The 21158-nt window shown below is 54.0% G+C and overlaps 1 protein-coding gene across 5 annotated transcripts; it reads left to right on the top strand.

The window, feature by feature from the left end:
• The first annotated feature begins 952 nt into the window (after positions 1-952).
• On the top strand, positions 953-20009 carry XRCC1 (X-ray repair cross complementing 1). 5 transcript variants are annotated; one of them, XM_061388513.1, is made up of 17 exons: positions 953-1116; positions 2070-2162; positions 7751-7861; positions 13285-13443; positions 14239-14313; positions 14410-14515; positions 14699-14808; positions 14884-14995; positions 15199-15457; positions 15667-15783; positions 17046-17139; positions 17281-17416; positions 17675-17729; positions 17824-17963; positions 19112-19202; positions 19619-19694; positions 19799-20009. In XM_061388513.1, the coding sequence occupies exons 1-17, from the start codon at positions 1066-1068 to the stop codon at positions 19910-19912; spliced, it is 1899 nt and encodes a 632-aa protein (XP_061244497.1). In that variant the 5' UTR covers positions 953-1065; the 3' UTR covers positions 19913-20009. The 5 variants fall into 5 exon arrangements, with proteins under 5 accessions (XP_061244497.1, XP_061244498.1, XP_061244495.1 ...); XM_061388514.1 differs by having other exon boundaries at positions 966-1116; positions 14890-14995; XM_061388511.1 differs by having other exon boundaries at positions 966-1116; positions 14699-14995; positions 17678-17729.
• Positions 20010-21158: the final 1149 nt, after the last annotated feature.

Genomic DNA, 21158 nt, shown 5'->3' with positions numbered 1-21158 from the left:
CCCTAACCCCCTTTTTTTCTAACGTGAAGCCCAAGATCAGAATCAGGTCATTTTTTTTCCTGTAGGGTAGAGCAGCTGCTAGGACTCAGGTACCCTTCCCCTTCTCTCTGTCCCCAAGAGGTGCCCAGTGTGGGTGAGGCTCTTCTGTGAGTGCCCAGCAAGTCCAGGCTTGTTTTGCGGGGGCATGCGTAGCTCATACTCCCTTTTCTGTGTTTGGTCTCTCTCCATTTCTGACGCCACCCCACGACGCACTTGGGTCTCTCAGAGACTGAACAGAGGGGTGCTTGTTCAGGGCATGGGGATGGTAGTGGTCAGATGCCCAAGTTCACACTGGAAAAGTGACGCATGGTTGGAAGCAGTCAAGGCTGGGTGTGTGTCTGGTTCGAGCACATACTTTGTGTTTTATTGAGGCCCTTTACACACTGTCCCAGGGACGGCAGAGCCTGGTGGGCTGATGTCTATGGGGTCGCACAGAGTCGGACACGACTGAAGCGACTTAGCAGCAGTAGCAGCAGCACACACTGTCTCTGCCTCAGGCCTGACCTTCAGGGATCAGAGATTTTCTCGTGTGTGTGTGTGTGTGTGTGTGTGTGTCCGTGTGTGTCTGTGCGTGTTGGGCGTGGGGAGGGTAGCCAGCCAGCCAGTCATGGAGGGGATCCTGTTGCCGTAGGCTCCCGGCTTCCTGAAAAAATCCACTCAAGATTGCCGGCCTCTTGTTTTTCAGGCTTCAGTTGGGGCGCTGAGGATGGCGAATTTCTGCTGGGGACCAACCCTGCGGGCCAAGCCGGTTGCTAGGAAGTGACCGGGAGGAGGGGCGAGAGAGCGGTTGGCCAGAGAGAGGCGGGAAAAGCGCGTTGCTAGGGAACTCGGCGCCTCTCGCTGCGCTCCGGAGAGATGAACTAGGCATGCGCACTAGTGACGTAACCGCCGGCGCGCCGCGGTTTGAAAGGCCCGAGCTTCCTGCGCTTGCGCAGTAAAGGCCGCCCGGGGCGCACCCCCTGTGAGCCCCCCAAACTCAGCCCGTCGTGCATCTCTTGGGTCAGGCGAAGCCCACACGACGTTGACATGCCGGAGATCCGCCTCCGCCATGTGGTGTCCTGCAGTAGCCAGGACTCGGTGAGGGACTGGCGTGGGGGAGGGTGGAAGAAGTAAAGGAATTCGTCAGCGGGCTCTAGAACTTTTGGAGTCTCAAAGGTGTTGAAAAATATTCCGTATGCGGGGTGCTAAGAAAGAGCTTCATTGGGGTCCTTAAGAATTGCAGTTTGGGAGACAGGTTCCGGTAAACGGAGGGTTGGCAGAGGGAATCAGGGGCTTGTGAGGACAGAGGTCAGCAGGTTGTTAAAGCCGTGTGGAGAGAATTCTAATTGACTGTGATACACGGAAAGAAATATTTGGCTTTAAAGAAGAAGCAGTCCTGAGTTACCAGAGGGTAAGGGTCTGACACGTACGTTGAGGTTCTGGCACATATTCTGGATGCCTGTGTGAATACAATAAGTGGTTAAAAGGTCAGATTCCACTGTAGCTGCGACCTGCTTGGTCAGAATTCCTCAGTGGCCCCCCGGTCAATTTTAGAGAACACTTTTAGCAATACGGACTTCATTTTGGTTTTCCATTCACAAAGGGGACTTTGTGGAATTCTAGGAGGGTCATGGGAGAATTTCTGGGAGGCCATAGGGAATTCTGGAGAGATGTGGATAGAGGAATTTGCTGAGAGAAAAGGAGGGTGTTTTGCTTCCTGGGAAGGAGCAGAGGTGAATTTCTAGGGGAGAATGTTGGAGGGGACTCGAGGTAGAGTGTGGGGGGATTTATTATTTTAACACTAGAAGGTTTTGTATTGGGGTACAGCCAGATAACAATGTTGTAAGTTTCAGGTGAACAGCAAAGGGACTCACACATACATATACATGTATCCATTCTTCCTGAAACCCCAGAGTGTGGGGGGATTAATAAAGAAACTGAAACCTCGGTGATATCAGAGGGCTTGAGAGAACTCTCAGACTAATCTGAGAGCTGGGGACATAGCTCTCACCTCTGAACCCTAACGTTCACTTTTCTACTCTTCTCTCCAGACCTACTGTGCAGAAAACCTTCTCAAGGCAGACACTTACCGTAAATGGCGGGCAGCCAAGGCGGGTGAGAAGACCATCTCTGTGGTGCTCCAGGTGATTCTGCCAGCCGCCCCCCACCATCTTTTTTTTTTCCCCCCTCTCTGCTGGGTGGCATGTGGGATCTTAGTTCTCTCACCAGGAACGAAACTGGAGCCCCCTGCCCTGGAAACTCAGAGTCTTAACTACTGGACCCCCAGAGAAGTCTCCCTCCCTCCATCTCCTTAATAGAAAGCTGGAGGTCCAGGGTCCAGACTCTACTCTGGAGTTAACTGGCAGTGAGCTGAGGCACTGTCTCTTTGGTCCCCACCACCTCACCTGGACAATGAGCAGTGTGGTCCCTGTGCCCTTAGCAGAGGAGATGGGTGATGCAAGGACTAGGCCAGGAATGAATCCGTGTGGTCCAGGCAGGTTGCTGCTCTTTTCAGAGCCTTATCATCCTCAGTTGGAAGAGAGTAAACCATTGCCACACATTCTGCTTCTCAAGGCCCTGGGCTTAGGACTGGAAGGTGTCTCATATCATCTAAGGCAATCAACCGCATTTTAAAGATGGGGAAACTGAGGCCTGGGAAGGGCCAAAGTGAAGTGGCCAGTCTTAGTGACCATTGTGGAATGCAGAGTGCTTTGGTACAAGCTTGGTGAAGTTGGAGGGAGCAAAGGGAAAAGGGGAGCTTGACCCAGGATGGTGACAGACTTCCCAACAGGCTCTTCCCATCAGGTATAAGGAACTGGTGGGAGAAGAGGGCTAGCGTGTTCCCAGGGGCTGCCTGGGGGTTGCCCTGCGTGATCTGGCTCTGCAGGGTGTCAGATGGTGTTGGAGCTGTTATCACCCCTCATACATGGCGGTGCTGAGAGCTGAACCCAGTGTGGGTGCTCTAGACACCTTTTTCTTGCTTCTTTGTGTCCATATGTTGACTTCTTTTCTCTTTTATATTTATTCATATTTGGCTGTGTTGGGTCTTAGTTATGGCATGTGGGATCTAGTTACCTGGCCAGGGTTGGGAACCTGGGCGCCCTGCATTGGGAGCATGGAGTCGTATCTACTGAACCTCCTGGGAAGTCACTGTCTTTTTCTTTTTTTAATTTTTGGCCACACCACATGACACTTTGGAGCCTTAGTTCCTCAGCTGCGTATTGAACCTGCTCCCAGCCCCCTGCCCCGTTGGAGGCATGTATTATTAACCACTGGACCACCAGGGAAGTCCTCCACTTCTTGATTTTGGCCGCATTCATCCCTCCAATGTAAGGGTGTTTGGGGAGTGATGCTGGGGACAAGGCCTACCAGATTGTGTTAAATATATTATCGTCTGTCTTACCCTGTGGCTCTGCAAATGTTTTGGTTCATAAACCTTTTTGCAAATTAGAGAGAAGCTAAGAATTCTCCTCGCAGGAATTATACTCAAAGTCACAAGATTTTGTGAGTTATTTTTGGACTTTTAATATTTCATAGTTCCCTAAGGTAGTATAGTCAGAATTATGAGAGCTAATGGTTTATTCAGAGTTACTAATGTTTGGGAATACCCTGGTGGGCCAGTGCTTAGGATTCCACTCCATGCCACGAGGCCCAGGTTCAATGCCCAACTTGGGAAAATGCCCCCCACCCCAGAATAAAAAACCCTGGCAGTTACCATTCTAAATGCCTCATATGGGTTAGTTCATTGAATCTTTATAAAAATCCCATCACCTCCAATCTATTATTATCCCCTTGTATGATGAAGAAGCTAGGCCCAGAGAGGTTATACAATTCGCCTAGAGCCGGTATTTTCAACTGAGAGAGAGATGCAGGTGGCTGATAAATTAATCTCAGGTGGAATTCAAGTCCCCATCTCTCCCTCTTACTCTCCCTGTGACCTCAGGCAAATGGTTTCATTTCTCAGAAGCTGTTTTCTCATCTGTCCATGGAAGATAATGTGATGGGAGCCCAGGGTTACCGTGAAAATGTGGTGACATAATGTTTTCAGAAGTGCTGTGTCACCATGCAGGTGTTTGTGTAAAGCGGGGGATTCACGTGTGTATTACTGGATGATCTTGCTGGGCTCTTTTATGATCAGGAACATCTCATTTAATTCTGTACCGCTGTTGCAGTGGGAGCAAGAAGAGACAGGAAGTGGGGAGTGAGAGAGCCAGAGGAGCCAGACGAGGCTCAGGCTTCTCTGGCCTGGGAGACCGACGGGGACATGGCAGGATGTAGAGCCGGGGGGCAGCCTGAGAAGGTCATCCGCTGGTTGGATGCCAGCTTTGCCGTGGCTTTGGGACACACAAGGAACAGTATCCAAGGGACAGTTAGGGATTGGGCCTGGAGCTGGAGACAGAGCTGTAGGAGTTGTCAGCGCAGAGACAGGCCCTGGAGACTTGAGGGTGGATGGATTCATTTGTGGCTTCATTCATCGCAGCGCCTTCTGCAGGCCCAGCGCTGTTGTAGGCACATAGTGCCGCAGACATCCCAAGACAAGCATCTGACCTGTGGAGATTTTACATTTGCAAGGGAAGACTGACAGATCAGTAAGTCAAACGTATGTCCGATGACGAGCGCTGGGGAGGATATTACAGTCAGGAGGAATGAGGAATGTCTCCAGTGGGAGAGGAGGCGGTGGCAAGGAGTTTTTTGACTTTAAAAATATATATATTATTTACTTATTTGGCTGAGTTGGGTCTTACTGGTGGCGTGCAGTATCCTTTAGTTGTGGGATGTGGGATGTAGTTCCCTGACCAGGGATGGAACTTGGGTCCCCTGTGTTGGGAGGGTGGGAGTCTCAGCCCCTGGACCACCAAGCAAGTTCCAAGATGTTGAGGTTTTACCACAAGGATTGAAACTGTGGAGTTGGAAAGCACTGTTGGCGTGTAGTCTGGCAGTTGGTCTGAATTTCTCTGCCGGTCATTACCTGTGTGTGACACGTGAGGCATTGATTTTCCTGTCTGCATCTCGGTTTCCCCATCCGTAAGGCTGGGGGAGTTAACTGACCCTTCCTCCCAGTGTGGTCTTGAGGATTCAGTGACGCCCGGCCCAGGAAGAGCTTTGCTCAGCGTGGTAGACAGAATAACAGCCCCCTAAAGGTGTCACAGTCTTCGCTGGTGACTCAGTGGTAAAGAATCTGCCTGCTGATGCAGGAAACACAGGTTTAATCCCTGGGTTGGGAAGATCCCCTGGAGAAGGAAAGAGCAACCCACTCCAGTATTCTTGCCAGGGACGTTGCATGGACAGAGGAGCCCAGTGGGCTACAGTCCCTGGGGTGGCAAAGAGCTGGACATGACTGGCCAGCTGAGTGTGCACACACACAAAGTTGTCTGCATCCTAATCCCCAGAACCTATGCATGTGTCCTTTACATGGAGAAAGAGACTTTGTGAGCGTATTTAAAAAATACTTATTTGGCGGCATTGAGTCTTAGCTGGGGCGTGCGGGATCTTCCGTCTTCGTTGTGGTGTGCGCAGTCCTTTAGCTGGAGCCTGTGAACTCTTAGCTGCAGCTTGTGGGATGTGGTTCCCCGACCAGGGTTCAAACCCAGACCCTCTGCATTGGGAGGGCAGAGTGTTAGCCACTGCACCACCAGAGAAGTCCCTGTAAGGATCTCGAGGAGGGGGGATGGGCCTGGATGAATTGGGGGGAAGCAGTGTCATCACAAGGGTCCTTATCAGGGAAGGAGGGAGACAGGAGAACCAGAGAGGAGCTGTGGGGATGGAAGCAGAGGCTGGAGCGATGCCACTGCTGGCTCTGGAGCTGGAGGAAGGGGCCACCACCGAGGAGGGCAGGGGGCTCTAGAAGCTCAGACAAGATGAGGGAACGATTCTCCCCCAGAATGTCTAGAAGGAAGGCAGCCCAGCTGTCACTGGCTTTAGCCCAGCCTCATGACATGTGGTAAGTTACACAGCTGCTTCCTGTCTCAGTGGCTCGCCTATGAAGTGGAGATAAAGATAGATCCTGGCTCCCAGAGGTGTCGCGGTCTTACAGGTACTACAGGGCTGCCACACCGTTTACACTTAGGTGCGGCACAGTGGCTGTGCGTTGCAATGACTAGCATTCCGTGTCCCGTCAAGTCCTTTCAGAAGTGGCGAGCCCCCCTTCACTCATGAGGAAACTGCAGCTCAGAGAGGTTTTATGTCACCCAGAACTGCACAGCGTGGCAGTGGCAGGGCTGGATTTGAACTCGGGCTGGCCTCCTCACAAGCCCAGGCTCCTTCCTCCGATGTAGGGACGTTCCTGTCTGTAGCAGGGTGCCAGCAGAGTCTCCAGGCCACCTCCCAGCTGGGAGGTGACATTGCAAATTGGGCCATCACATGTTCCTGGCTGTGTGGGGCGGTGGACTAGGAACTTTTGGGGGATCACAGTCACTTCTAATTCTGTGAGCCAAATCAAACAACCCCAGAAACTTTCCAGGTGGTCCAGTGGTTAGGAATCCTTGCAATACAGGGGCTACAGGTGTGATCCCTAGTCCGGGATCTAAGATCCCATGTGCCTTGGAGTAACTAAACTCGGTCATCCAAACAAAGGATCCTACAATGAAGATCCCCAGTGTCGCACCTGAGACCCAAGTTAGCCAAATAAATAAATAATAATATTAAAAGCCCCAGGATAGAAAGTAGGAGATTGCTTCAGCCCCTGTAGCTGCCTCCACGCCCACATGACTTTCTATGCGTTTACGTCAGATGGGACTGTCAGAGACTTTGGGGGAAGACCTCCTACAGTCAGTTCTTGTTTTTGGCCGTGCCGGGTCTTCACTGCTTTAGCGTGGCCTTCCTCTAGTTGCATCCAGCAGGGGCTACTCTCTAGTTGCAGTGAGTGGGCTTCTCATTGCAGCGGCTTCTCTTGTTTCGGAGCACGGGACACAGGCTTCAGTAGTTACGGCACATGGGTCAGCAGTTGCACCTCATGGGCTCTAGAGCACAGGCTCAGTAGTTTTGGCTCATGGGCTTAGTTGCTCTGTGGCATGTGGAATCTTCCCGAGCCAGGGATCAAACCCCTACACTGGCAAGCGGACTCTTATCCCCCGAGCCACCAGGGAAATTCAGTTCTTTCCTTTTTTTAACAAATAATCATTGAGCAGTGACTAATAACACTTCCTGACTGGTAGCTACAGGGTGCCTGCTGTATGCCATGCCCTGTGAATGTGGTATTTATGTGCATAATCCTACATAGGGTGATCATCCCCACTTTACAGATGAGGAAACTGAGGCTCCAAGAGCTGAGCTGACAAGGCCCTATAGCTAGGGAGTGGCAGAGATGGGACTCAAACCCAGAGTCCGTGGTGAGCCAAACCAGACCAGGCCCCTACCCTCGGAGCATCCATGGGATCCTGTGTGATTGCTGGCAGGGGCAACTGGTGTGCCCTTTGTCTGCATGGCACCGCCAAGGAGAGCTCCGTGGTGCCGAGTCAGAAGCTGGTCAGGCAGAGTCTGGTGGAGCCGGCAACGTGGGTGCCGGGTTGTAGACAATCGGTCAGCGTCTGTTTTCCAACTCTGACTCCACATCCTGTGCTGTGTACAGGGGACACGGTGGCAGCCTGCAGCCCTGCTCCCTCTGTCACTGAGTTGACTTGGCAACGAGACAAGGTGGCCCGGATGGGGGTCGTCCATCTTCTGAGGTCCCACAGGGAAGCCAGGTGGGGCGCGGGACAGAGCGGCACTGACCTGGGCCTTGCCTCCCCTGCAGTTGGAGAAGGAGGAACAGATCCACAGCGTGGACATCGGGAATGACGGCTCGGCCTTCGTGGAGGTACTGGTGGGCAGCTCGGCCGGAGGTGCCGGGGAGCAGGACTATGAGGTGAGCTGGGCCTTGAGGTGTGCCCCCCACTGATCCCTGCCCCAGATGCCCCCGTTGCCACCCCAGGGTTTCCTAGCCCCTGGGCCACCTCAGCCCTTCAGAGGAGCCCAGGGCTCAAAGAGATAAAGAGCCAACCCAGGTGATAAGCTGTGTGCCAAAACGGCATCACAGTTGCAGAAAGAACCAAAGGCACCTCTGTGTTTTACGACTCAGGCATCTTAGTGGCTCAGCTGGTAAAGAATCTGCCTGCAATGCAGGAGGCCCAGGTTCAATCTCTGGGTCGAGAAGATACCCTGGAGGAGGGCATGGCAACCCACTCCAATATTCTTGGGCTTCCCAGGGGGCTGAGTGGTAAAGAATCTGCCTGCAAAGCAGGAGACCCAGGTTCAATCCCTGGATCAGGAAGATCCACTGGAGAAGGGAATGGCAACCCACTCCAGTGTTCCTGCCTGGAGAATCCTATGGACAGAGGAGCCTGGCAGGTTACAGTCCATAGGGTCGCAGAGAGTCGGACAGGACCGAGCAACTAACACTTTCCCTTTCCCTGCTTGAGAGCAAAACTGCTTTTATCTGGTCCCAGAACTTCTCCAAGATGTCCCGGCAAATTGACATTCCAAATTGCTTGGGGCGCCTCTGTGAGCTACTTGATTCGTGACAAAAGTGTATGAGTCTCTTGCTGTATTACGAATATTTTAAATGTTGACCCAATCCCTTTTTTTTAAATGAGTTAAATTAATGCAAGCAGGACTGGGGAGATCATAATGAGCCAGCTGGTGAGTCAGCCAAATGTTTTGGGGAAAAATAAACATATTGTGGGAGAAGGCAATGGCACCCCACTCCAGTACTCTTGCCTGGAAAATCCCATGGATGGAGAAGCCTGGTGGGCTGCAGTCCATGGGGTTGCTAAGAGTCGGACATGACTGAGCGACTTCCCTTTCACTTTTCATTTTCATGCATTGGAGAAGGAAATGGCAACCCACTCCAGTATTCTTGCCTGGAGAATCCCAGGGACGGGGGAGCCTGGTGGGCTGCCGTCTATGGGGTCGCACAGAGTCGGTCACGACTGAAGCCACTTAGCAGCAGCAGCAGCAGCAAACATATTGTGAAAAAGAGAGTTTATAATTTTAAGTGAATGAATCTGTTTTCTATAAGAAATGGTTTTTTCCTCGCAGTGAGAAATTGTTTTTAATTGAGGTATATTTTGTGTATAATAAAACGCACAGGTCATCGTTCTGACAGATGTACATACCTGGGTAACCATCCCCCAGATCGAGACATAAAACACTGGACTTCCCTGGTGTTCCAGCAGTTCAGACTCTGCCTTCCATTGCAGAAGTCCTGGGTTCGATCCCTGGTTGGGGAACTAAGGCCCCACATACTTTGGAGTGTGCCCCCCAAAAAAGAAAAGAAAAATGACACAGAGCATCACCGGCCTACCTGCAAGCTCCCTCGTGTCACTTGGGTCACTTCTCCCACCCTCAGCTCAGGCAGCCACACCTCTTTTCTGTCACTGCAGACTAGTTTTGCCTTTCCTAGAATTACATATAAGTGGCGTTACAGTATGCGGTCTTCAGGTATTTCTGTGTGTGTGGCTGGCTTCTTTTGCTCTATACTGTTTTTTGAGGGTCTAACATATTGTGTGTAGGTTAGCGGCCTGTTCCGCCTTATTGCTGAGAAGTTTCACTGGAAGCGGAGATCTCAACGTGTTCCTCCATTCTCTTGTTGACGAGCCTCTGGACTGTTGCCACTTTTTGGTGGCTGTTTTTGTCCGCACCTCGAGGCTTTCAGGATCTTAGTTCTCCAGGCAGGGATTGAACGCAGACCCCAGGAGTGCAAAGTGCAAAGGAGTAAAAGTGCAAAGTCCCCTCAACACTAGACCGCCAGGGAACTCCCCGCCACTTTTTGATTATTATGAACACAACTGCTGTGAACCTTCTTGTACAAGCCTCTGGATAGAGATCTCTTTGGGGTAAATACTTAAAAGAGTTGAATTGCAGTGTCTTCAGGTAGATCTCTGTTTTAACCTTATTGGAAAAGTGAAAGTGAAGTCGCTCAGTCATGTCCGACTCTTTTCGACCCCATGGACGGTAGCCTACCAGGCTCCGCAGTCCATGGGATTTTCTAGGCAAGAATACTGGAGTGGGCTGCCATTTCCTTCTCCAGGGGATCTTCTCGACCCAAGGAGCAAAGCCAGGTCTCCTGCACTGCAGACAGACGCTTTACCATCTGAGCCACCAGGGAAGCCCAGACTACAGCTTCTAGTATTGTGGTGGTTTAGTCACTAAAGTCGTGTCCGACTCTTGCAACCCCGTGGACTGTAGCCTGCTAGGTTCCTCTGTCCGTGGGATTCTCCAGGCAAGAATACGGGAGTGGGTTGCCATTTCCTTCTGTAGCCTTATTAGAAATGGATAGTTTTCCGGAGTGGCTTATTCCGTTTTACATTCCCTTCAGCAGTATATGGGCTCCACACCCTTATTTATACTTGATGTTGCCAGTCTTTATTTATGTCGCTGGGCCAGGTCTTAGTTGTGGTCATATGTGGCATGCAGGATCTAGTTCCTTGACCAGGGATCAAACCCAGGCTCCTTGCATTGGAAGTGCAGAGTCCTAGCCACTGGACCACCAGTGAGGTCCTGCCAGTCTTTTAAATGAATATGTGTGTTGAATTTTATCAAGTACTTTTTCCATCATGCAAGGTACATTCCAACCAGTGAGGTTTTCCTTGAACACACATTCTTATTCTAAAGGTTCTAGGGGATTCCCTGGTGGTCCAGTGGTTAGGATAGGAGGGCATGGCAACCCACTCCAGTATTCTTGCCTGGAGAGTCCCATGGGCAGAGGAGCCTGGAAGGCTACGGTCCATAGGATCACGAAGAGTCGGACATGAGTGAAGTGACTTAGTTAGCATGCACACGTGGCGGCCCAGTGTTTACGATGCCACTGTCATTGCCAGGGGCCCAGATTCAATCCATCTCTGGTTGGGGAACTAAAATCCCACAGGCTGTGCAGTGTGATGAAAAATAACAATAATAAAATAAAGGTTTTATAAGGTGCGAAAAGGCAAATTGATGGCACGTTATGTTTTAAAGAGTTTATTTAAGCCGACAACTTGAATCAAAAACTAGGTAGCCAAAACTAAAAAATTATTAGAGGTGCTTTGTGGGTGGGCTAGGACAAAGGTTTTTAGAGCGAAAACAGGAAAGCAGAGCAGAGCAATTATGTAATTGGCTTGAGCGTGAACTTTTTAAATTAATCACTTTTATTGGGCTACAGTTCCTTTCCAGTGTTGTGTTAGTCTCCACTGTGCAGCAAAGTGAATCAGCTGCACGTGCACACATATCCCCTCCCTCCTGGATTTCCTCCCCATTGAGGTCAGCACAGAGCCCTGAGTGCAGCGCCCTGCGCTGTACAGAAGGATCTCATCAGCCAGCTCTGCCCGACAGGGTATCAGGAGGATACGCGTGTCGGTCCCAATGTCCCAGTCCACCCCACCTCCCTGGAGCTTAAACGATTGCCTTACTTGGGAAAATCAAGGGACTTGGCTGTTCATGATTAGTTGATTACATTTTCTTATATTTGAGTTCATCGACTCTTGCTTAAATTTTGATTGATTTACTGAAGCTACCTAAGGCGTTAGAGTCACCCAGTCTAATGGCCTCCTTGATTAAAATTTTACATAAAATCAACCATCTTTGGGGCAATTAAAGATGCCTTTCTTCCTGAGTTGGAGCTCATGCTTTGAACTCCCTGTTCTCCCTGTTCACATCACGTTGTTGTTCAGTCACTAAATCCCTTCTGACTCTTTTCAACCCTATGGACTGCAGCACTCCAGGCTTCCCTGTTCTTCACTGTCTCCCAGAGATTGCTCAAACTCTTGTCATTGAGTTGGTGATGCCATCCAACCACCTCATCCTCTGTCACCCACTTCTCCACTTGCCCTCAGTCTTTCCCAGCATCAAGGTCTTTTCCACCGAGTTGGCTGTTTCTATCAGGTGGCCAAAGTATTCCTGCCGTGTAGAACCCTTTGATTCAATCAGGCTCTGTGTCACCTGAAGTCAGTAACAAGGCAGACACCAACATGAGTGCCACCCACTGTATCAGTCAGGGTCCCACCAGGAGGCAGAAATCACACCAGTTAGTTTAACAGAGAGAATTAATATAAAGAATTAGTAACTAAGTATTGAACTAAAGAGGCCAGAAGACACAGGTAGAACACAGAAGCAACTGCTGGGAGCAGCCACCACCCTTAGGGTTGGAGGAACAAAAGGAAGAGGTTGGAATTGCTGAAATGTGGGTGTTTTGAAGCTTGGAGGTGAACCCTTGGGGCTGAAACTCAGATCCTGAGGAGGGGGTGATCCCTCACTGGTTCTGGTCTACCCTGAGAATGTGCGGTGAGGCTAGTTCTACAGGTCCTGGGATGCTGCAAACTGAATTCACTTGTGCAACTCCCCCCACCCACCCCCCACCCCCAACCTCCCGGGAAGAACTGCTGCACAAGCGGCAGCAAAGCACACCTGAGATGCTGCCCACCTGATCTGCAAGAATCCACCTCCCTTCTTCAGCCTTGCAGCCTCTCTCTCTCTCTCTAGCTCCCCCTGCTGGCGGAGACTGACAAGGAGCAGCTGTCAATTAGAAATGTCTCCAGCGTCCCAGAGCTGAGACACCAGTGTGGAATTTTTTTTTTAATATAAAAAAAGTTTTTTAAATTTTTTCTTCTTTTTGATTTTTCCATTATATTCCTTTATTATTTTATATATTTTATTTTTTTATTTTTCAAAGATGGGTCTGAACTGAGAAACAGTCAAAAAATTTTTTTAATTGATTAATTTATTTGTTTGGCTGTGCCAGGTCTTAGTCATGACACACTAAGATCTTCAGTCTTCATTACAGTACGTGGGATCCAGTTCCCTGACCAGGGATCGAACCCAGGCCCCCTGCATTGGGAATGCAGTCTTAGCCACTGGGCCGCCAGGGAAGTCCAGAGACAGTCAATTAATAGTGGGTGTGTCTCCCCTACTCTTTGGTTTCTGGGCTGTTCCTTTGGGCCCTAACACTTCCCTTCTGCTCCCTCAGTTGTGCATTTCTGAAAAGTCATTGTGAATATCCTCTGCTGGGGCCTGCCGATCTGGGAGGGTTCCCAAGGCTGTGCAGCCCTCTGCATGTCCAGATATGGAAGACTCTGGAGGAATTTAGAGAAGGGTGGTTCAGGTCTGGGAGTAGAAGGATCCCTCTGGGGCCTGTGTCAGGGAAGGACCGACAGGACACCCAGGAAGAAGAGAAGCGTCTGAAAGCCTTGAGCGCTGAGGTAGAGCTGGGTCTGGAGACCCCCTAGTCTCTGCTCAGGCCCCTGCACTCTTCCATTCCCTAGGAGGTGTCATTGCCACCAGCCAGGCCTGGTCCTTAGCCACTCTGCCTTTTCCCAGGTCCTTCTGGTCACCTCGTCTTTCATGTCCCCTGCCGAGAGTCGCAGTGGCTCAAACTCCAACCGCGTTCGTATCTTTGGGCCTGACAAGCTGGTCCGGGCAGCAGCAGAGAAGCGCTGGGACCGAGTCAAAATTGTCTGCAGCCAGCCCTACAGCAAGGTACCCAGGGTGGGCGCGGGGTCCTTGGTCCCGCACCACGGGAGAGGCGAGAGGCTGATACTGAGTCCCCGAGGGCTGAGAGGGCCGGACAGTCCGCCTCCCCGGGGAATTACAAGGAGGCTGGGCCCCTGCGTTCTCTGAAATTGGCTTTCCGTCCTCCCCATATAGGAATCTTGGCTTCCTGCAGGGAGATTGGGAAGGGTGACCTGCAAGGTCTCACGAGAATTGGGAGGGGGATCTGCTGACTTGTGGGAGATGTGTGGCTTCTTAGAGCGGGGCCTCAGAGTTAGCATCGTGAGATCTGGAGTCAGAACGCTGGTTTAAAACCTGGCTGCTGCACTCCTTAGCTCTGTGATCTCAGGCTAGTGACTTCACCTTTCTGGCCATCCTGGGATCCAGGATCCTTCCATCTCATGGTTCTGCATCCATCCAGCAGAGGAGGAAAGAGCCGGGAGCATTTCTGACTCACGGAAGTGGCACACGGCCCTCCTTCCCATTCCTTGGGCAGGAAGTTGGCAGGCAGGGTGGATTTGCCTAGACACCCTGCAGCCTTTGGCAGTTGCTCTGAGGCTCAAGGGCTGAGCATGTAAAGGGCTTTGTGCTGAACCTGACCCCAAGTTAGGGCTCAGTGACAGCTTGTGGTTATTATCCTTGTCATGATCAACCAGGCAGCTCCCCAGATGTGTGTATCCATTGGAGGGAAAGAGTCAGGAAGGGGTTTCTCTAAACGAAAGGGATGGGGGCCAAGCCTTTGTCCTTGGCCAGACTCCCTGACTCCCACCCTTCCTCTCCCAGGATGCCCCCTATGGCCTGAGTTTTGTACGGTTTCACAGCCCCCCAGACAAAGACGAGGCCGAGGTCTCATCCCAGGTAAGCTCTGCCTGCCCCTGCCCAGAGCCTTCTCCCCACCTCTTCACCCTCACCTGCCAACAGCCCTCCCACTGCACTGACCTTGTGGGACCTTAGAAGGTGACCAAGCTCGGCCAGTTCCGTGTGAAGGAGGAGGATGAGAGTGCTAGCTCCCTGAAACCTGGGGCTCTCTTCTTCAGTCGTATCAACAAGACACCCCCAGGTGAGGACGGAAAGCCTGGGTCCTGAGCAAGTAAAGGCTGGGGGCCTGGATCCTGGGCCTGAGGGAGTGGGGGCTGGGGCCTGGACCCTTGGTCACTGCTGGGTCTTTGGAACAACACTTTGTGACCCAGAAGGCCTGAGGGTCCAGCCCCCTCATCCTGGATCCACTCTCCCCCCTCTGCAGTGGCAGCCAGTGACCCGGCAGGACCCAGCTATGCAGCGGCTACACTGCAGGCCTCCAGCGCCGCCTCCTCAGCCTCCCCGGCCTCCAAGGCAGCAGGCAGCACCTTCAAGGTGAGATCACCAGACCCTGGGGGAGCAGAAAAGGAGGAGAGGAGCTGGAGGCCTCAGCACAACCCACCCCCTAAGCCTCAGGAGTCCCCCAAAGGCAAGAGGAAGCTGGATTTAAACCAAGAAGAAAAGAAGACCCCCAGCAAACCATCAGCTCAGCCCTCACTCCCTGCCCTCAAAAGACCCAAATGTGAGCAAACTGGATTCCTTGTTCCCACAGAGGGTCCGAGGGTGGAGGGGCGGGGATCCTGGGTCTGAGGGAAGAGGGCCTGGGGGTCTGAACTCCTGGGTCTGAGAGAGGAGGTGCTGGGAGCCTGAACTCCTGGGTGTGAAAGAGGAGAGGGGGGTGTAGCCCTACATTTTCTAACTGAATCCACTCTCTGGCTTCCCCAGTGCCAGCTCCTGCCCGTACCCCAGCCACTCCCCGCACCCCTGCCCCAGCACGAGGGGCAGCACCAGGGAAGCCCCGAGGAGAAGGCGCTGAGCCCAAGGCCCCCCGCGCAGGCCCGCAGGAGCTGGGGAAGATCCTCCAGGGTGTGGTGGTGGTGCTGAGTGGCTTCCAGAACCCCTTCCGCTCGGAGCTCCGGGACAAGGCCCTTGAGCTGGGGGCCAAGTATCGACCGGACTGGACTCCAGACAGCACGCACCTCATGTAGGCCCGCGTCCCCTCCCGTCACTCCCCGCTGCCCCTTCTCCGACTTTTCCATCTGCTCCGTCCTGCTCTCCCTCTGTCACCTCGCCTCTCTATCCTCTGCCTCTTGTTCTCTTTCTTTTCCTCCCTCCGCCCCTCTGTCTCTCTCCCGTGCCCCTTGTCTCTTTGCCTTTGCCGCTCAGACCGCCCTCCATTCTGCTCCCCACCAGCTGCGCCTTTGCCAACACCCCCAAGTACAGCCAGGTCCTTGGCCTCGGAGGCCGAATCGTGCGCAAAGAGTGGGTGCTGGATTGTCACCGCATGCGGCGGCGGCTGCCCTCGCGGAGGTGAGGCCTCTCTGCACACGTGTGGTTTACACACGCACACGCACACCCCAACCCTGCCCCTCATCCCCGTGCCGGGCAGCGCCAGGCATCTGAGGAGAAATGAGGCTGTGGCCTGCCAGCCCGGAGTCAGCCGACTTCCCAGAGGAGGAGGGGCAGGGCTGGGAGATGGGGAGGAGAGGGAGGGCGTCCCCAGGGGTCCCAGGAGGGCTCTGGGAAGTCTGCTTAGCAAGGGAAAAGGCTGCAGGCTGGAGAAACAGCGTTCACAAAGGCTCAGGGCGGAGAATGAAGTGTTGGGACCTGTTGACATTCATTCATCTGAAACCCCTGTGCGGTGTCAGGCTGGGCTGCCCACCGCTGGACCCCAGACATCGGTCCCTCCTTTTGAGAGCCTGTGACTTTGATGAGGGGCCAGACTTATTGTGAAATACTTTGGAGGGCCCACAGGGACAACGGCAGTGAGCCAGGGTTCTTCAAGGAGGAGAAGAGGTTTGCCAGGCTGAGCAGAGGCAGGAGCCGAGGCTGGGTCAGCCTGGCGTCTGTCGGGAGGAGGGGCTCCCTTAGCAGTCTGAGCCCCTGGACCACCAGGGAAGGCCCCACCACTGTAAGCCTTCTGAGTCTTCCCACGAGCCATGGCTCTACAGTGAGGGTGACTTACCAGAAAAGGGTGTCACCAGGCTGGAAACAACCGTATCACGTGCAGAAGGGTCTTAATGTGGGGGCCAGGGCAGCACCGCCAGCAGGCTCACTTGCTTCTGCTGCGTGCGCACTCTGCCCTGGATTTGGGGCCGCTCGATCTCTCTGGGCCTCCATTTCCTCATCTGTAAAATGGGGCTAAAAATAGCACCTGCTTCAGGATTCAGCGACTCTGAACCTGTCAAGTGTTGGCAACAGTGCCTGGCACATAGGGAATTTGCTTTTGAGATTTTCCCCTTAATCAGTAGACATTCTAATGAGAAACTGACTTTGATGCTTTAAGGAGAGAATTATTTCTGATTTCTTTTGTTTGTTTATGAAATGAGACATTTCTTCCCTCAGAGGGAGGGGAAACCAGGGGTTGCTGTGGTCTATGGTGTGGGTGGCTGAAGGTCCACGGGGCCCTTCTGGAGCTGGGAGAAGGGGCAGACCAGGAGGGAGACCACAACTGCACCCTGAGGATTTGTTTATTGATAGTAAATTCCAGTGCCTGCTGCTTCTTAAGCCCCCTCCCCACCTCCCCTGGAGGACATGTCTGCTGTTGGTCTGAGGCCCAATCCCTCCCCCAGGTACCTCATGGCTGGGTCAGGCTCGAGCAGCGAGGACGAGGGGGGCTCTCACAGCGGCGGCAGTGGGAATGAAGCCCCCAAGGCTCCCCGAAAGGTCCATGTCCCCTGCCCGGCATGGGGGAGGGTGGAGTTGGGGGGACATGGTACCCCAAACTCTCTACTCCTGTCTCCTGCGGGCACACACTCACACCCTCATTGCCCCTTCCCTCCTCCCTGACCCACCCTCCCTCCTCAGCGCCCCCAGACCAAAGCCAAGCCCCCTCAGGCAGCAGGACCTAGCTCACCCCAGAGACCCCCAACCCCAGAAGAGACCAAACCAGCCTCACCAGGGGCCCAGGAAGATAATGACGACACTGAGGCGGAGCAGTCAGGTCAGAGTCTGAGGGAGGAGCGGCTGAAGACCCAGACTCCCTCATCTAAAAGGGGAAGGAGTTCCAAGTCTGAGCTCCTGGGTCCAGCGAGATGGGGCTGGATCCCAGACAGTGGATCTGGGGGGCGGGGGGGAGGCTGCCTCCTCACCCCCAACTGAATCTGGGGGCCGATTGAGTTGGGTGTTGGGACACCCCACCTGTGCTCAGGTGTGAGGCTGGGAGGTAGAGGCCTCAAGCCGACTAAGCGTCTGCTCACAGAAGGACAGGACAACGGGGCAGAAGACTCTGGGGACACCGAGGACGAGCTGAGAAGGTAGGGTGGGGCTGGGTGGTCGGGGTGGCCCCGACCTTGGGTGGAGGGGGAGCCGGTCTGCACGCTCCTTCCCCACCCTCCTTGGCCTCCCCAGGGTGGCCGAGCAGAAGGAACAAAGGCAGCCCCCTGGTCAGGAGGAGAATGGTGAGGACCCGTACGCGGGATCCACAGATGAGAACACGGACCACGAGGGCCCCCCGGAGTCTCCCGACCTGCCAGTTCCCGAGCTCCCAGGTAGGAACCCCTCCTCCCGATGTGGGGTTTGCCCTGTCACTTGTCTGAGGTGACTTGCCCCAGGCCCCCCGGGATGGCCGCTGCCGACTCTGACTTGTCTCCCAGGCTCCTTGTCCTCCTCCCTGACCTTTGCCACCTCCGTATCCTCTCAGGCCTGTTCCCTTCCTGTCAGCATCCTTTCTTGTCTGTCCCGTCCTGACTTCCGCTGTGACCATCTCCCTCACAGCCCAGCCCCCCGCCAGACCCCCTTTAGCTTCTCACCCCCTGACAACAGGGGCCTCCCACTCCCTTGGCTTCAAGACCAACCCGGGGGCTTTAAGAATCTGCAGGTACCCCGGCTGCACCCCCGGGTTCAGCTTTGTCGGTGAGGGGTGGGGCTCAGGGAATACAGATGCACCGATCTCTGTTGGGACCCGCCTTGCTATTCATCACCCCAGACGTGGGGGCAGGCGGAGCCTCTTCTGGTCAAGAATGAAAGGAGAGGGACTCCCCAGGTGGTCCAGTGGTTAACACTCCAGGTTTCCTGTGCAGGGGGCTCAGGTTTGATCCCTGGTCAAGGAACTAAGATCCCGTGTGTGGCGTGGCGCAGCCAAAAGAGAATGAAAGGAGAGCCGGACAGTCAGAGGCTCTGAGTGGAGGTGAGGGTCTGTGGCCACCGGAAAAAGCCATTTCCACCTGGCTCCTCACAAGTGATGGGCAGGAACATACTCTGATCCTCCTCCAAAGCCCCAAACGTGACCTTGGCAACTTAACAGAAAATCATGTTAAACTGGAACGAAGAGCCACCCCGAAGGGCAGCGCCAGAGAAGGCACTGGTTAAAAGGAGTGGGCCAGCCAGTCGAGGAAGTGGCAGGATGTGAAATTTCCAACCCAGACCAAGTTAAGGAACTGACTGACCTGGTGTAAGAAACACATTGCCACTAATAGTATCTTTTACCATCAATGTAAAACAAAACCCCGTTAGGCCTCTCTAGAACCACTGCTTGTCAGGGATGGCTTCTGAGTCAGAGTGTCCACGGACATTCCTCACCCCATCCAGCCGCTGCGCCTGCCTTCTTGTCCAGTCTGAGTGTCCCGTGGCTCCTGGCTGGCACTCCGGGACTCCAGGGGTTCACGTTGGCTCTCCCCGCCCCATCTCTCCCCTGCAGACTTTTTCCAGGGCAAACGCTTCTTCCTTTACGGGGAGTTCCCAGGGGACGAGCGGCGGATGCTCAGCCGCTATGTCACAGCCTTCAACGGGTCAGTCTCCAGGGGCGGGGGGTGGGGGGGTGAAAGGTCATGGGGAAGATGGAGAAGGAATGTACCCTGAGGGTCGACACAGGCTGTGGAGCTGCGTGCCAGCCCGGCTCGCTGTGCTGGGGCCCTGGATGCATAGCTTCCCACACCACACCCCCAAACTCCCCACCCCCGACCCCTTGACCCCCATTTCCTCTTCTCTAAAGTGAGGCTCCTCACCGCCCTTGTGAAAGGATTGGTGCTGGCAGGAGCTGACGGTTTCATGGATACGGCGAGCCTGGCACGTGGGAGTGGGGGACCCACGGGTGGCCCACAGGGGCGACGGGTGGGCATGGAGAGAGGACGGCCTCAGAGTGGTTGGGGAGGAGGGTGTCAAGAGAAGGGGCACCGATTCTCCGCCTCTTCGCGTTTCCCGCCAGGGAGCTTGAGGACTACATGAGTGAGCGGGTCCAGTTTGTGATCACCGCGCAGGAGTGGGACCCCAGCTTTGAGGAGGTGAGTGCTGGAGGGGCAGGGAGAGGGAGGCCCCGCCTGCCCCAGCACATCCCCCAGCCCCTCCTGGCTGACACGTTCCTGCCACTGCCCCCCGCCCCTTGCAGGCCTTGACGGACAACCCCTCCCTGGTGTTCGTCCGCCCCCGCTGGATCTACAGTTGCAACGAGAAGCAGAAGTTACTTCCCCACCAGCTCTACGGGGTGGTGCCCCAGGCGTGAAATGTGTGTGCACACACATGAACGCATACACACACGCACATACGTGCACGCATACACACACACCCACACGAGTTTAATAAAGGAGACTTTGCTTGGAGCAGCTGCCCCTCCGCTCGCGCCTCTGAGAACCCCTTCAGGCTCCCTGCTTTCTGTCTCAGGTTCAGTTCCACTCGCCTCTGAAGGCCGGGTCTTTGGGCCACCTGATGGCTCCTGTCCTGGAGTCTGCGGAAGAGCTCTCTGTCCGGGGCCTGGTTGGGGAGGAGCTCCTTGTTACTGTCCCTGGTGCCTCCCCGCTTTGGCAGCAGGTGGCAGGGGATTGGGAATCTGACACTCAGCACCACCGCTCAGCTGGTTTGGATCCCCGGACCCCATCCCCGTATCTCGGTTGTCCCTCTGGGGGTCCTGGGATGCTCAGGGGGTGGCCTCCCTCGAAGTCTCAGTTCCCCTGGGCCAAGGACATTTCCCTTTCTCCAGGGCTCTCAGAAGTAGCTGTGAAACCATCTCCAGCCTGCTTTGACGTCACCACATTTGGGAGGGAGAGCTAGGGCAGGGGCATTTAAATCACCCTCCACAAATCCCAGACCCCCTTTAAGGCTCCACCATATTTAAGGTGGGAACTGACCTGGGTGTTAGAGAATCAGGGTAGAAGGTGGGGGTGGGATGGGGGACTTATCTGGTGGTCCAGTGGTTAAGACTCCATGCTCCCAATGCAGGGACATGGGTTCAATCCCTGGTTGGGGGAGATTATGTAGCACAGCCAAAAAAGTACGAAACAAAATAAACACAACCACCTTTAGGACTTCCCTGGTGGTCTGGTGGTTAGGACTATGCAATTCCACTGCAGGGAAGATGGGTTCAATCCCTGGTCAGGGAACTAAGATCCTGCATGCCATTCGGTGTGGCAAAAAACAAAAACTTGGCAACAGTGAAATGAACAATTCACTTCCTCAGCCACACTGGCCGCACTTCCAGTGCCCACTGGCTGCTGCTCTGGACAGTGCCGATGGAGAGCCTTCCCTCACTGTAGAAAGCAGAAGGACAGGGCAGCCCTGCAGTGCAGTGGACGGGAGCCTAGAAGCTTGAACTTCATCCTAGGGAGGGCAAAGGGCAGGATCAGAGCTGGGGAGCAAATGACCACAAACTTAGTGTCTTAAAGGTTATAACCTAGATTTGGGGTCCAAAATGGGTCTCGCCAGGCTAACCATCAAGGCGCAGGCAGGGCTCTGCTCCTCCTGGGCCTCTGGGA

This window comes from Bos javanicus, chromosome 18 (assembly GCF_032452875.1).
Source record: "Bos javanicus breed banteng chromosome 18, ARS-OSU_banteng_1.0, whole genome shotgun sequence".
NCBI classification, from domain to species: Eukaryota; Metazoa; Chordata; class Mammalia; order Artiodactyla; family Bovidae; genus Bos; species Bos javanicus.
This window is presented reverse-complemented; position numbering and strand designations above follow the sequence as displayed.

What these genes read in the sequence shown, in the direction of transcription:
- XRCC1 (XM_061388510.1), top strand. Translation starts at nt 1,066, where the DNA reads ATGCCGGAGATCCGCCTCCGCCATGTGGTGTCCTGCAGTAGCCAGGAC. An exon ending in CGGCGGCTGCCCTCGCGGAG is followed by an intron (nt 15,784 to 17,045) that starts GTGAGGCCTCTC and finishes TCCCTCCCCCAG; the next exon opens with GTACCTCATGGCTGGGTCAG. An exon ending in ACCGAGGACGAGCTGAGAAG is followed by an intron (nt 17,730 to 17,823) that starts GTAGGGTGGGGC and finishes TGGCCTCCCCAG; the next exon opens with GGTGGCCGAGCAGAAGGAAC.